Raw genomic sequence first — 14,653 nt, forward strand, 5'->3', positions numbered from 1 at the left:
GCTCTGCAAACTAAGTGTCCTGTATGTGCTGGTTCTTCTACTTGTTTTGTGTATAGAGGTCCTGCTGTAATATATCTATATCTATTACAGCAGGATATATATATATATATATATATATATATATATATATATATATATATATATATATTACAGCAGGACCTCTATACACAAAACAACTAGATATCTGTATCTATCTATCTATCTATCTATCTATCTATCTCCTATCTATCTATCTATCTATCTATCTATCTATCTCCTATCTATCTATCTATCTCCTATCTATCTATCTATCTCCTATCTATCTATCTATCTATCTATCTATCTATCTATCTATCTATCTATCTATTTCCCTATCTCCTATCTATCATATGAACATGGTGAGACCTCTAGTTCTCCTATATTCAGGCCCTGCAGTGATATACAGTGTGTGTGTGTGTGTGTATATATATATATATATATATATATATATATACACTGTATATCACTGCAGGGCCTGAATATAGGAGAACTAGAGGTCTCACCATGTTCATATTATAAATAAATATATATATATATATATATATATATATAATGCTGGTGCTGCTAGTTCTCTAGTATACAGCTCCTGCTCTGTGTGTGTGTATGTATATATACACACACACACACACAAACACACACAGAAGGAGCTGTATACTAGAGAACTAGCAGCACCAGCATGATATATATATATAATCCTGTGACTGGGTCTGACTCCTCTAGAGTCCTGACTACTGCAGAGATCAGGAGATACAGGAGGAGAAAGATATGCAGCAGCCGCATGTTTCTTCTGCTGCAAATCTTTCCTCGCCTGTCTCTCCATGATTTGCTCCTCAAAGGGGCCCGCCGAGGCTCTGTCGCCCAAGGGCCCACAAAAAGCTGGAGCCGGCCCTGGCAGCTGATAAGTATGGAAAGACTTAAGATTTTTAAATGGTGGTAAATTACAAATCTTTATAACTTTCTGAAACCAGTTGATTTGAAATACAAAGATTTTCACTGAATAACCTCTCTCTAAAGTTTTTTATTTCAGTAGAAATGTATTATTACTTGTCTGCCTTTTTAATAACTGGCCAGACATGTAAAACATGGATAGCTCTAGTCCAACAAAGCGAGTGCTGTTTAGAAGCTGTTCATCAGGTCTCTGCTTTGGCTTACAGAGAGGTGAAAACCATTACATTACTTATCTTGTAGTAATCCTGGCTTTCATATAACTTTCATTAGTGTTTATAGTTACATATAAAAATTTGCTATAAGAAATGGTCAAAGTGATACAGAATGCAGTAGGAAAGTTCATTTTTCCTCCATGAAAATACATTACAATGACTACACTTTTGGGAATGCAATTTATTGAACATGCTCCATTCAGACAAGGAGTACGCTCTGATGCCTTCAGAATTATAGATTTTGCTCTGGACAATAGTACAGACTGTAAATCCTAATCTACTCTAGATGAATAATTTAGATAAACCGATCAGTTGTCTTCAACAATGGACGTATACATCAAATTATGATTATGGAAAAATATAGTATAATGTATAACAAATACAAATACAGATATCATATTAAACAGTATAATAAGAACAAAAACATCTCTACACAATATTGCATGATAAAGGGTACCTTAAAAATGAAAAGTTTCCAAAGTGGAGCAACTTCAACTTCAATAGTGTTCGGTCCACATACTAATCTCCTTTAAAAAAAAAAAAAAAAGTGGGATCAGTACACTAGTATTGTAACACTTAGCAAGAAAGTCAATTGATGTTACCTGATAGCTTGTTCTTCTTCTATTAATCCAGGTGCATAGTTAGAATGTATGCTAAAACAAGAATGCTCATCCTCCAAAGTGCTAGAATAAAAGAAAATACAGATATAACCATTTAGCTGTACATGTAAGCAGGCACGGACTTCCGGGTCCGGCGCACGGATGCTAGCAGTGTGAGGGAGCAGCTCCGTGTCGGGCACCGCATTTATCTGTCCTCCCGCCGCAGATTTTGCCTGGAGTGAGTCCACGGACTTACCGACATCACCCTGATCACCTCCAGCACCGAATGGAGAAATTCCTGCAGCGTGGCGGAGAGGCGGCATCACTATCACAGGCCACGGCGATAACACCGCGTGTGAAGACAAAACCTTAGATGGCGCCTGCTACCTCAGACACAGCTGGAGCGGCAGCTCCGGATCTCCAGCTACCCTCCTCCCAGGATGCGGGACTGCTTATAGATGATTTCGGGTGAGGCACTCATCCCTGGGCTACAAATAAGTTGTAAATCGTTGGCCATAGAAGTGGCTCGCATATTAAGCCCGGATCTGAGGGCGTCACTAGACTCCACAATAACTGCAGCCCTTAAACAAATATGTGGAGACATTGATAAGCACACTAACCAGATTACTGAGCTGGAAACCCGCTTAGAGACAGTAGAGACAGAGCTCACTTATGCTAAAGTAAAGATGCAGCAATCTGCCCGTGTTATAAAAACTTTACAAGATAAGGCGGAGGATCTGAAGAATCGCTCCAGACGGAGCAACATGAGAATTGTGGGGCTCCCTGAGTCCGTCGCAGCTACCTGTCTGTTCAAAATAAGTGCAGAAGAAATCCCCCAGGCACTGGGACTGCCAGCGCCATGTACTGTGGAAAGGGTACACAGGCTGGGCCCACCCCGCACGAACACAGGCAATAACACGGCGCCAAGACCACGTCAAGTTATAGTAAAATATCTGAACTATGCTGACAAAAATGTGATTATGCAAACATACACGAAAAAAACAGGCAGATACCATTGTCAGGGGCTACAAGATCCTGTTATTTAATGATTTTTCGGCCGACGTTGCGAAGAGGAGGAAGGCCTTTGCCCCACTTTGCACTGAACTAGTCAAACGCCAGATCCGTTTTGTCCTGCAATTCCCGGTGGCTCTACGCATCTTCAGAGCAGATGGCACCTCAGAAGTCTTCCACAATCCGGAAGATGCAGCACACTTCGTGGGTGTTAAGATACCACAAACCACACCGGACAAGCATAAGAGGCGCAGACTGAACAGCCCGGAATCCTCCCAAGATACCATGGACTGAGGGACTTGGACTTACCGTCAACGTTCTTGCTCGGGGTATACAACCCAAAGTATCCTTCATTCTGGGGTACACCCCTTTTTGTTACAGCGACTGCTTGCTGTTGTTAATGTTTCTGTTTTTCCTATATAACTAAGATTTTCTCCTTATTTAGCTAAAGTGTTAGGTGAAGTCTTTACACACTATAGTCAGTTGTATTTAGTTTAACAGTGTCGTGGCCTGAGTACAATATGGCTGCTGTGGTGGGGAGAGTTCCTCTTTCACGCTACAACTGGTATGTTACCGCTCATGTATGTGATGGTGGATGAGCGAGATCCACTGCACCCCGCGAAAAAGTGAAGTCCACGACCCAATTGTTTATCGCAGCTCTGGTTAGGGCTTTTTGTTTCCTTTTTTGTTTGTTTAGTTGTTTGTTTATCGTTTTTCCATCCAGCCTCTATGTATACAGTATGTATGCTTACCATTCATGACAGGGATAGCAAACAGCCTCCATATTATGCCTGGGTCATCTGAACGCCTCATAAATCCCCTACGTGCTTGATTAAGATATTATGAATGTGGTGATATGGAATGTAAAGGGATTACGCTCCCCAGCTAAGCGCACCAAAATCTTGCGCCATTTAAGACGATTGCGAGCTGATGTAGCCATGTTACAGGAGACGCATCTTACCAGCGCTGAGTATTTTAGATTGAACAAACTATGGGTGGGTGAGGTGTTTGAATCACCAGCGGTGGGCAAGAAAGCCGGAGTAATTACGCTTTTACACAAAAACCTTAAAGGGGTAGTGCACCAAAAATTTTTTTCTTTCAAATCAATTGCTGCCATGAAGTGCCAGAGATTTGTAATTTACTTCTATTAAAAAATCTCAAGCCTTCCAGTACTTATCAGCTGCTGTGTGTCCAGCAGGAAGTGGTGTTTTCTTTCCTGTCTGACACAGTGCTCTCTGTTGCCTCCTCTGTCCATGTCAGGAACTGTCCAGAGAAGGAGTAAATCCCCATAGAAAACCTCTTCTGCTCTCCAGACTGGAAATAATACCACTTCCTGTTGGGCATACAGCAGCTGATAAGTACTGGAAGGCTTGAGATTTTTTAATAGAAGTAAATTACAAATCTCTGGCACTTCATGGCAGCAGTTGATTTGAAAGAAAAATTTTTTGGGTGCACTACCCCTTTAATTACTCCGTCATTTCACAATCCAATGATGCTGAGGGCAGACGGCATAGTTCGTTATTAGACACGCCAGCAGGGGGACTATCCCTCTACAATCTGTATGCTCCTAACTCTGATAGACACCCCTTTTACACCCAACTAGAATCTTTGGTATTACAAGACGGGGAAACATGTAAATTGCTAGGTTGAGATTTTAATTCTGTTGCACATGAAGATAAAGACCGTAAGAGAGCACAACAGGTCCGCCCCTCTAATCTAACCCATGACGCATTTATCCAACCACTTCTAGACGCGACAAGTCTCACTGACATATGGCGCCACATGCACCCCACAGAGAGAGAATACACACATTATTCCCACTCTCAGAATGCATGGTCGAGACTAGACTACTTTTTCACGTCGTCCTCTCTCATCCACAAAATCTCTGACACACAAATCCACGATCTGGTCATATCTGACCATTCACCTGTGAGTCTGGTTGTCAGGGAGGACTTCCCTGTAGGTCAGGATAGAGTGTGGAGATTCCCTTCTTACCTGGCAGGAGACACTGATTTCCAGCAGCTGCTACAACATTGGTGGCTAGAATTCTCATCTGACAATGTGGCTCACACGGAAAATCCAATACTCTACTGGGAGACCTCCAAAGCAGTCATGAGGGGCAAAATACTAGCCTACGCAGTGGCCCACAAAAAGAAGGTAATAATGGAATATGACAAGGTGACAGCTGCCCTTAGGTCGGCTTATACCTAATTTTTACATCAGCCATCACCATGCAATAAGGACACATGTGTTACGGCCAAACATAACTTTGACAGGGCTCAGGACAATCTAAAACAATGCTGCAGGGATCAAAGGTTTGCCGACCTGTACCGCCTGAAACAAAATCTGAGATATACGCCTCGGATCTTGTTGTAGAGATCCTGAGGAATCTCTTAATGCTTTTATGTGAGTGGGCTTCCAGCGTCCCTCTGCTAGGTTGCTTTGAAGGAACAACGACCGTCCGGTCGGACACGGATCTTTGGCGCAGCCGGTCCATGAGGTAGCTACCAGGGGGCGGAGTTCCCCAGCCTCGGTTTATACCGTATACATTGGGGGTGCCATGTGTTATAGAGTGGTATGCTATACTGCTAATGTACAGATACTGTCCACAGGGGGGGACCATCAAATCTCCTGATGGATTAATGTAACTGGCATATTACCTGGGAGGACAATGAACTCTATGTGGAGAGGAGATGGCTTAACCTAGCACTCCGCCTAGGAGCGTATTGTTCTTCTGATATTAAAGGCAAACAGATGCAGGAAATAAAGAAAGCCCAACAAAAGAAACTGACCAGTCATCAGCCCAGATACATCGTGAAGGCACCAGAGGATATCCCGTCCAAGACAAAGAGAAAACCAGAACCATCCATGCCCAAAGACTGACCCAAGATGAATAAATGAACTTGTTTATTCTGTGTTTGCATATAGACTCAGCCCAATACGCCTCTTCTGAAGGACAATCTCGTTTTCATGTTCTTTTATTTTTCTATTGTTTTTGTTTGTAGCTTATGTTAAATGTAACCTCCGCCACACACAGAAGAGCAGGCCTCCTACATAGTGTGTCGGTATACCGACAACAGGGGGATATGTTACAGGAGCTGTGACCACATATACTATATACCTATGCCAGGTATATCTATATCATAAAAATCAAAGTCTGTCTGTCTGTCCTTCTGTCTGTCTGTCTGTCTGTCCTCTATAGACTTCCAAACGCCTGAACCGTTTGACCCCAAATTTGGCCCACAGATACATTGGGTGCCCGGGAAGGTTATTGCGAAGGTCCCGTCCCCGCCAGATGTACAGGAGGGGAGGTGGAAGAGCGGCGCCCCATAGAGATGAATGGGAAAATCTCCTCACTGCAAACACAGGTGATATAATTAGCGGCAGCAGACACGGCAGTTGGAGCCTTAGCAACCAATAGGATTACTGCTTTCATTTTCACAGGGAGCAATGGTTGCTAGGGAAGCTGCCTCACAACATCCACAGTAATAACTGGTAGGCCCCCTACTCCAACTATACAGTACATGTATATACAGGACCCCCTACTCCATCTATACAGTACATGTATACAGGACCCCCTACTCCATCCATACAGAACATGTATATACAGGACCCCCTACTCCATCTATACAGTACATGTATACAGGACCCCCTACTCCATCCATACAGTACATGTATATACAGGACCCCCTACTCCAACTACACATTACATGTATATACAGGACCCCCTACTCCATCTATACAGTACATGTATACAGGACGCCCTACTCCATCCATACAGTACATGTATATACAGGACCCCCTACTCCAACTACACATTACATGTATATACAGGACCCCCTACTCCATCTATACAGTACATGTATACAGGACCCCCTACTCCATCCATACAGTACATGTATATACAGGACCCCCTACTCCAACTACACATTACATGTATATACAGGGCCCCCTACTCCATCCATACAGTACATGTATATACAGGACCCCCTACTCCATCCATATAGTACATGTATATACAGGGCACAACAGGTATACCAAACTGTGACTGGGTAACACTGCTACACCAGACCTGACCAATACCGCCATACTGTGCTGGATAACACTGTCATACCAGACCTGACCAATACCGCCATACTGTGACTGGATAACACTGCCAGACCTGACCAATACCGCCATACTGTGACTGGATAACACTGCCATACCAGACCTGACCAATACCGCCATACTGTGACTGGATAACATCTCCATACCAGACCTGACCAATACCATCATACTATGACTGGGTAACACCGCCACACCAGACCTGACCAATACCGCCATACTGTGACTGGATAACACTGCCACACCAGACCTGACCAATACCGCCATACTGTGACTGGATAACACTGCCACACCAGACCTGACCAATACCGCCATACTGTGACTGGATAACACTGTCATATAAGACCTGACCAATACCGCCATACTGTGAATGGATAACACCGCCACACCAGACCTGACCAATACCGCTATACTATGCTGGATAACACTGTCATACCAGACCTGACCAATACCGCCATACTGTGACTGGATAACACTGCCATACCAGACCTGACCAATACCGCCATACTGTGAATGGATAACACTGTCATACCAGACCTGACCAATACCGGCAAACTGTGACTGGGTAACACCGCCACACCAGTCCTGACCAATACCACCATACTGTGACTGGATAACACCATCATATCAGGCCTGACCAATACTGCCATACTGTGACTGGATAACACCGCTATACCAGACCTGATTAATACCACCATACCGTGACTGGATAACACCGCCACACCAGACCTGACCAATACCGCCATACTGTCACTGGATAACACCCCCATACCAGACATGACCAATACCGACACACTGTGACTGAATAACACTGCCATACGGGTAAACACAACCCTGCAGGTATAAAGGACACTACAGGTATACAGGACCCCAAAACTATACACTACAAGTGCACAGGACCTCCACAAAACTATATACTACAGGTATACAGGACCCCAAACTTTACAATACAGTTATACAGGACCCCAAAACTATATACTACAGGTATACAGGACCTCCACCAACTATATACTTCAGGTATACAGGACCTCCACCAGCTATATACTACAGGTATACAGGACCGCAAACTATACACTACAGGTATACAGGAACTCCACCAACTATATACTACAGGTATATAGGACCCCAAACTATACACTACAGGTATACAGGACCTCAATACCATACACTACAGGTATACAGGACCTACACCAACTCTATAATACAGGTATACAGCACCTTCACCAACTCTATACTACAAGTATACAGAACCCCAAATATACTACAGGTATACAGGAACTCTACCAGCTATATACTGCAGGTATATAGGACCCCAAACTATACACTACAAGTATACAGGACCTCCACCAACTCTATACTATAGTTATACAGGACCCTCAAACTATTTACTACAGGTATACAGGACCCCCAAACTATATACTACAGGTATACAAGACCTCCACCAATTATTCACTACAGGTATCCAGGACCCTCAAACTATAAACTACAGGTATACAAGACCTCCACCAACTATACATTACAGGTATACAGCACCAACTATATACTACAGGTATACAGGACCCCCGAACTATACAGTACAGGTATACAGGACCTTCACCAACTGTACACTGCAGGTATACAGGACCTCCCTCAACTATACACTATAGGTAAACAGCCCCCCAACTATGCACTACAGATATGCGAGACCCCTAAAAACTATACATTGTGGGTATACAGAACCCCTCCAACTATGCACTACAGGTATACACTAATTCCACTGATTAACTCAGATGAAACAATACCTTTAGCTTGGCCTCCTGGGCACCTTAGAACAAATCTAATTAACACACTGACACTTTATACCCGGGCAGCGCCGGGTACATTTTCTAGTCTATATCATAAAAATCAAAGTCTGTCTGTCTTTCTGTCTGTCCCAAATAGACTTCCAAACGCCTGAACCATTTGACCCCAAATTTGGCACACAGATACATTGAGTGCCCGGGAAGGTTTTAGCGAAGGTCCCGTCCCCGCCAGATGTACAGGAGGGGAGGGGGAGGGGAAAGAGCGCCCCATAGAGATGAATGGGAAAATCTCCTCACTGCAAACACAGGTGATATAATTAGCTGCAGCAGACACGGCAGTTGGAGCCTTAGCAACCAATAGGATTACTGCTTTCATTTTCACAGGGAGCAATGGTTGCTAGGGAAGCTGCCTCACAACATCCACAGTAATAACTGGTAGACCCTCTACTCCATCTATACAGTACATGTATATACAGGGCCCCCTACTCCATCTATACAGTACATGTATACAGGACCCCCTACTCCATCTATACAGTACATGTATATACAGGACCCCCTACTCCAACTATACAGTACATGTATATACAGGACCCCCTACTCCATCTATACAGTACATGTATATACAGGGCACTACAGGTATACCAAACTGTGACTGGATAACACTGCCACACCAGACCTGACCAATACCGCCATACTGTGACTGAATAACACTGCCATACCAGACCTGACCAATACTGCCAAACTGTGACTGGATAACACCGCCATACCAGACCTGACCAATACCGCCAAACGGTGACTGGATAACACCATCATATCAGACCTGCCCAATACCGCCATACTGTGACTGGATAACACCGCTATACCAGACCTGACCAATACCACCATACCATGACTGGAAAACACCGCCACACCAGACCTGACCAATACTACCATACTGTGACTGGGTAACACTGTCATAACACACCTGACCAATACCACCATACTATGACTGGAAAAAACTGCTATACCAGACCTGACCAATACCGCCATACTGTAACTGGATAACACTGTCATACCACACCTGACCAATACCACCATACTGTGACTGGATAACACTGCCATACCAGACCTGACCAATACCGCCATACTATGACTGGATAACATTGCCATACCAGACCTGACCAATACTGCCATACTGTGACTGGATAACACTGCCATACCACACCTGACCAATACCGCCATACTGTGACTGGATAACACCACTATACCAGACCTGACCAATACCGCCATACCGTGACTCGATAACACCGCCATACCAGACATGACCAATACCGACACACTGTGACTAAATAGCACTGCCATACCAGACCTGACCAATACCGCCGTACTTTGACTGGATAACACCGCTATACCAGACCTGACCAATACCGCCATACCCCCCTTGAAAAGACACCAGATTTTCTGGCAAGTCTCAATTGGAGGGTACACCCCCTCTGCAATGTGCTACCCTACGCACCAGACCATGGGTGCCTAATGGTAAATACGACCCTGCAGGTATACAGGACACTACAGGTATACAGGACCCCAAAACTATACACTACAGGTGCACGGGACCTCCACCAACTATATACTACAGGTATACAGGACCCCAAACTTTACACTACAGGTATACAGGACCCCAAAACTATACACTGCAGGTATACAGGACCTCCACCAACTATATACTTCAGGTATACAGGACCTCCACCAACTATATACTACAGGTATACAGGACCCCAAACAATACACTACAGGTATACAGGACCCCAAAACTATACCCTACAGGTATACAGGAACTCCACCAACTATATACTACAGGTATACAGCACCTTCACCAACTCTATACTACAGGTATACAGGACCCCAAAGCTATATACTACAGGTATACAGGAACTCCACCAACTATATACTACAGGTATATAGGACCCCAAACTATACACTACAGGTATACAGGACCTGCACCAACTCTATACTACAGTTATACAGGACCTTCAAACTATGCACTACAGGTATACAGGATCCCCGAACTATATACTACAGGTATACAAGACCTCCACCAATTTTACACTACAGGTATCCAGGACCCTCAAACTATAAACTACAGGTATACAAGACCTCCACCAACTATACATTACAGGTATACAGCACCAACTATATACTACAGGTATACAGGACCCCTGAACTATACAGTACAGGTATACAGGACCTTCACCAACTGTACACTGCAGGTATACAGGACCTCCCTCAACTATACACTACAGGTATACAGCCCCCCCCAACTACACACTACAGGTATACAGGACCCCCAACTATACACTATAGGTATACAGCCCCCCCAACTATGCACTACAGATATGCGAGACCCCTAAAAACTATACATTGTGGGTATACAGAACCCCTCCAACTATGCACTACAGGTATACACTAATTTAACTGATTAACTCAGATAAAATAATACCTTTAGCTTGGCCTCCTGGGTACCTTAGAACAAATCTAATTAACACACTGACACTTTATACCCGGGCAGCGCCGGGTACATTTTCTAGTAGTATATACTGATAACAGGCATTCACTGAGCTCTCACTGTGTCTAAAGACCATTTGGACATTAGCATTTCAAAGGCCCTGAGTCCAGGAAGAAGCTAATTTACCAGTTGTTTACCATTCTCCATTCCCCCACTGTAACGGTGGTATTACACGGGCCGAGCATCGTTACCGATGTCCTTGCAGCCCTTGCTAAACTGTCATACATTACCCATCCACGTTCCAGGGCTGCGCCTATCAGCTGACAGGCCTCTGTGAAGCTAGAGCGCGCACGGGACCCCGGGGAGAAGCAAACGGCAGGAGCAGCCCTGGAACGTGGATGGGTAATGTATATCGTTAGTCGCCGGCCACGCACCGTTATTACACGCAGCAGTGCGCGGTCGGCGCCCGACGAAAATAAGGTCTAACCTATATCAACGATCAGCCGATGATCGTTGTCATCGGCTGATCGTTGCATTTATTACACGGAGCGATAATCGGCCAAATCGGGCCAATTCGGCCGATTATCGTTCCGTGTAATAGTACCCTAAGGTATACGATATTCTGTCAGGAACCAGACAGCAGGACAAGACAAGACAGTGAGCCCTAAGCTCAGCCCCGCCCACTGACTCTACCTACTTGCCCCCCTAGGCTAAACCCTAGGGCAGCAACTGGGCGGCAGTCCCTGTACTGGCTTGGTGGGACACAAAGACAAGACAGACAGACAAAACACAATAAAGAATAGTCGACACTCCGGGTCACAACAATCGGGCAGCGCAGTACAAAAACACAATCCAAGAAGCAAGGTCTATAAACAGGCAATATGGTCAGGGCAGGCAGCTAGCAGGGATGGTCAGAAATACAAAGCAAAAGAGTCAGAATAAACAGAGCAAGAGAAACAGAACCAGGCAGAGACAAGCTCAATATCCGGCACTAGAATGAGCCTCAGCCAAACACTTATAAGGAACCAGGAGACAGTTTCAGCCCCCTATTGGACAAGGCTCCTGGTTCCAAACAGAATCACCTGCGGATCAGAACTGGCAGCAGTGTAACTCCTAAATAGCCAGAGCACAAAGCAGACGGGTGGGGCTGAACACAATACTAGAAATAGGCCAGTGTTCAGACAGGGTTCAGGTTACTGCACAAGACATACAAAACACTGAATATCAGCGCCATCTCAGCCGCGCAGCACGAGCTGAGGGGCGCACGGAGTTCATCCTAGGCACATTCATGACAGTAACCCTCTAGGTCGCTCTCTCTCTTTCCTGCGGCCCTGGACGAACAAGCACTTAGAACAGGTATAATATATGTGGGCCTTCTGCGTGTGTATATAGCAATATAAGTATAATAGCATCACAGTAGACTGTATATGTGTACATATAGATATTCTAGGTATAAGTGTGTGTTGCTATAGATATATATGCTGTTTATGCATGGGTTTCTATATGTACATGTTATAGTGGTTGGCTGCTGGATGTGGCTTTGTTAGTAAGTATAGATCCAGGATACGTGGGTAGGATCTGGATATATGTTATACTGTATATACATACACATGGTCACATGGTGCTTGGTATCCAGGGGGGTAGGAAAGGAGGCAGCCGTGTGTGGTTGTGATCTCTATGTAATGTATTGTATTTGTTTATTATGTATAGTGTCTTGTCATCTTTATGTTATTAGTAAAGTAGTTTTATACATATCTGCGAGGGTTGTATGTCACTCCAGTAGTGAGAGAAGGACCGGTGGGTGTGTATACTATATATAATACAGAGTAAGTGGCCTGTACAGGAAACAAAGGTACCAGACTAGGAGCGGACCAAAGGGACTAAGATCCACATACCAGAACCAGAATTAATCCCTTTATCAATATATATATATATATATATATATATATATATATATATATATATATATATATATATTGTGGCATGGTGGGGCTGTAAGAGGCAGTTCTATGCCTCTGGAGTGGGAATTGGAGTTCAGGTGGAGCTCCTGGTCCAGATACTCCACTCCAGTCCAAGAGCTAATGAGGCTCTGAAACCACCTGGTGGAGTTCTATTAGAGACTCCAGAGATTCCCAGGTGATGGCTCCCAGGTGAAGACTCCCAGGGTGGGAGAACACAGGCAGTGCTAGGCCTGTGGGAGCTGCAGACAAGTCTGGGTGAGACCAGTGGAGCTGGTGATATTGAGCATTAGGCTCATAGGTGACAGCTAGGGAAGCTGTGGTGTTAGTCAGTGGCTAGACGGCCTAGGTTTTATTTTATTGGCAGTGTTGCCTATGTCTTGTGTTTTTCTTTGAATGGATAAATAAAGCTGACTGAGGTCAGTATAAAGCATACAGCACTGACTGGACTGCAATTTGTGATGTGCCAACCGTCTCAGGCCCAGGAGATGGCGATCCCAGCGAGTGAGTAACCCCCAGATTGTCATACATGGTGGAGGATGCGGGCAAGAAAATGGCACATGAAGTTTGTTGCTGGATTTAAAGGGCCAGAAGCCTTGAGAGATTGAGTCTCTGTGGAGAGAGACATACAGAGACTGTCTTGTCTGGATAAGGCCAGTTTTGCTAATGTTTGAAGCTGGTGTTTCTGCTGCTTAAAGAATATTGTTGCCATGGGTCTAGCAGAGGACTATGTTAGACGTATATGGGACATACAGCGCTGTGAAGACATGGCCAAACAGATGGGTGATTACCTTGCGCAGTTTGAAGCAGAGCGGGAGGCTGTTGAGGCCCAACTGCAAAGGACATTGGATAAGCAAGCTCCTGTACAAAGTGCATGTACTGCTACACAGAGCTGGTGTCCAAATACCCGCACTGCACTGCAAAGAGCTGCTAACCAGAAAGCACAGGTGTCCAAGCCAAGTGGTTGCTGTACCAAGGTCCCAGGTGCATTCTGGTCCGATTCTCTAGATAAAAAGTGTGAGGTTGCCGTCCCTAAAGCCAACCAGCCAGAGCCAGGCTTGAGATGTATGAGAATGGACTGTTGTGTAGTTGGATGTTCTTTTGCCCAGTGCCCAAGTGTTAAAAAGTCACTTTTGCAAAGGCGCCATGATGATGTTGCTAGGAGCAACCAACCCCAACAGCAAGCGGCAGCCACTGAGCAGAGAGCGCCATGTTGGAGGTGCATGGGAGCGGGTGTCTGTGCATCTTATTGTCCTCTGGTCAGGAGATCAGAGAGATTTAAACCAAAAACCTGTGAATTGCTGGTGGGTGGAATCCCACTGCTGGTTGACCTGGATTGTCGCCAGGAGGTGTCCAGGGTCCACCCCAATATTATGCTGTTTGTGAAGAGTCGACCAGAGCCATATGGTAAGACTATTCTAATTGACTTTAAAACTTGTTATGGGACAGTAAATCATGTGCTTGAGGTCTGTGCGGAGCTTGAGGTGGAGTTCATACTGGGCAGAGACTTTCCTTATTTCTGGCAGTTGTGGGAGGGAGA

At 44.8% G+C, this 14,653-nt stretch overlaps 1 protein-coding gene across 3 annotated transcripts in view; it reads right to left on the reverse strand.

The window, feature by feature from the left end:
* The window catches only part of LOC138795670 (probable cation-transporting ATPase 13A4), a 276,072-nt gene that overhangs the window by 202,786 nt on the left and 58,633 nt on the right, over positions 1 to 14,653 (reverse strand). For all 3 annotated transcript variants that reach the window (XM_069975055.1, XM_069975057.1, XM_069975056.1), the window contains 2 exons: positions 1,781 to 1,861; positions 1,636 to 1,705 (listed from right to left, as the gene is read on the reverse strand). In XM_069975055.1, the coding sequence (XP_069831156.1) occupies positions 1,636 to 1,705; positions 1,781 to 1,861 (151 nt within the window). The remainder of the gene's footprint in view (positions 1 to 1,635; positions 1,706 to 1,780; positions 1,862 to 14,653) is intronic.

The sequence above is a fragment of the Dendropsophus ebraccatus genome, chromosome 6, assembly GCF_027789765.1.
Source record: "Dendropsophus ebraccatus isolate aDenEbr1 chromosome 6, aDenEbr1.pat, whole genome shotgun sequence".
Classification (NCBI taxonomy): Eukaryota; Metazoa; Chordata; class Amphibia; order Anura; family Hylidae; genus Dendropsophus; species Dendropsophus ebraccatus.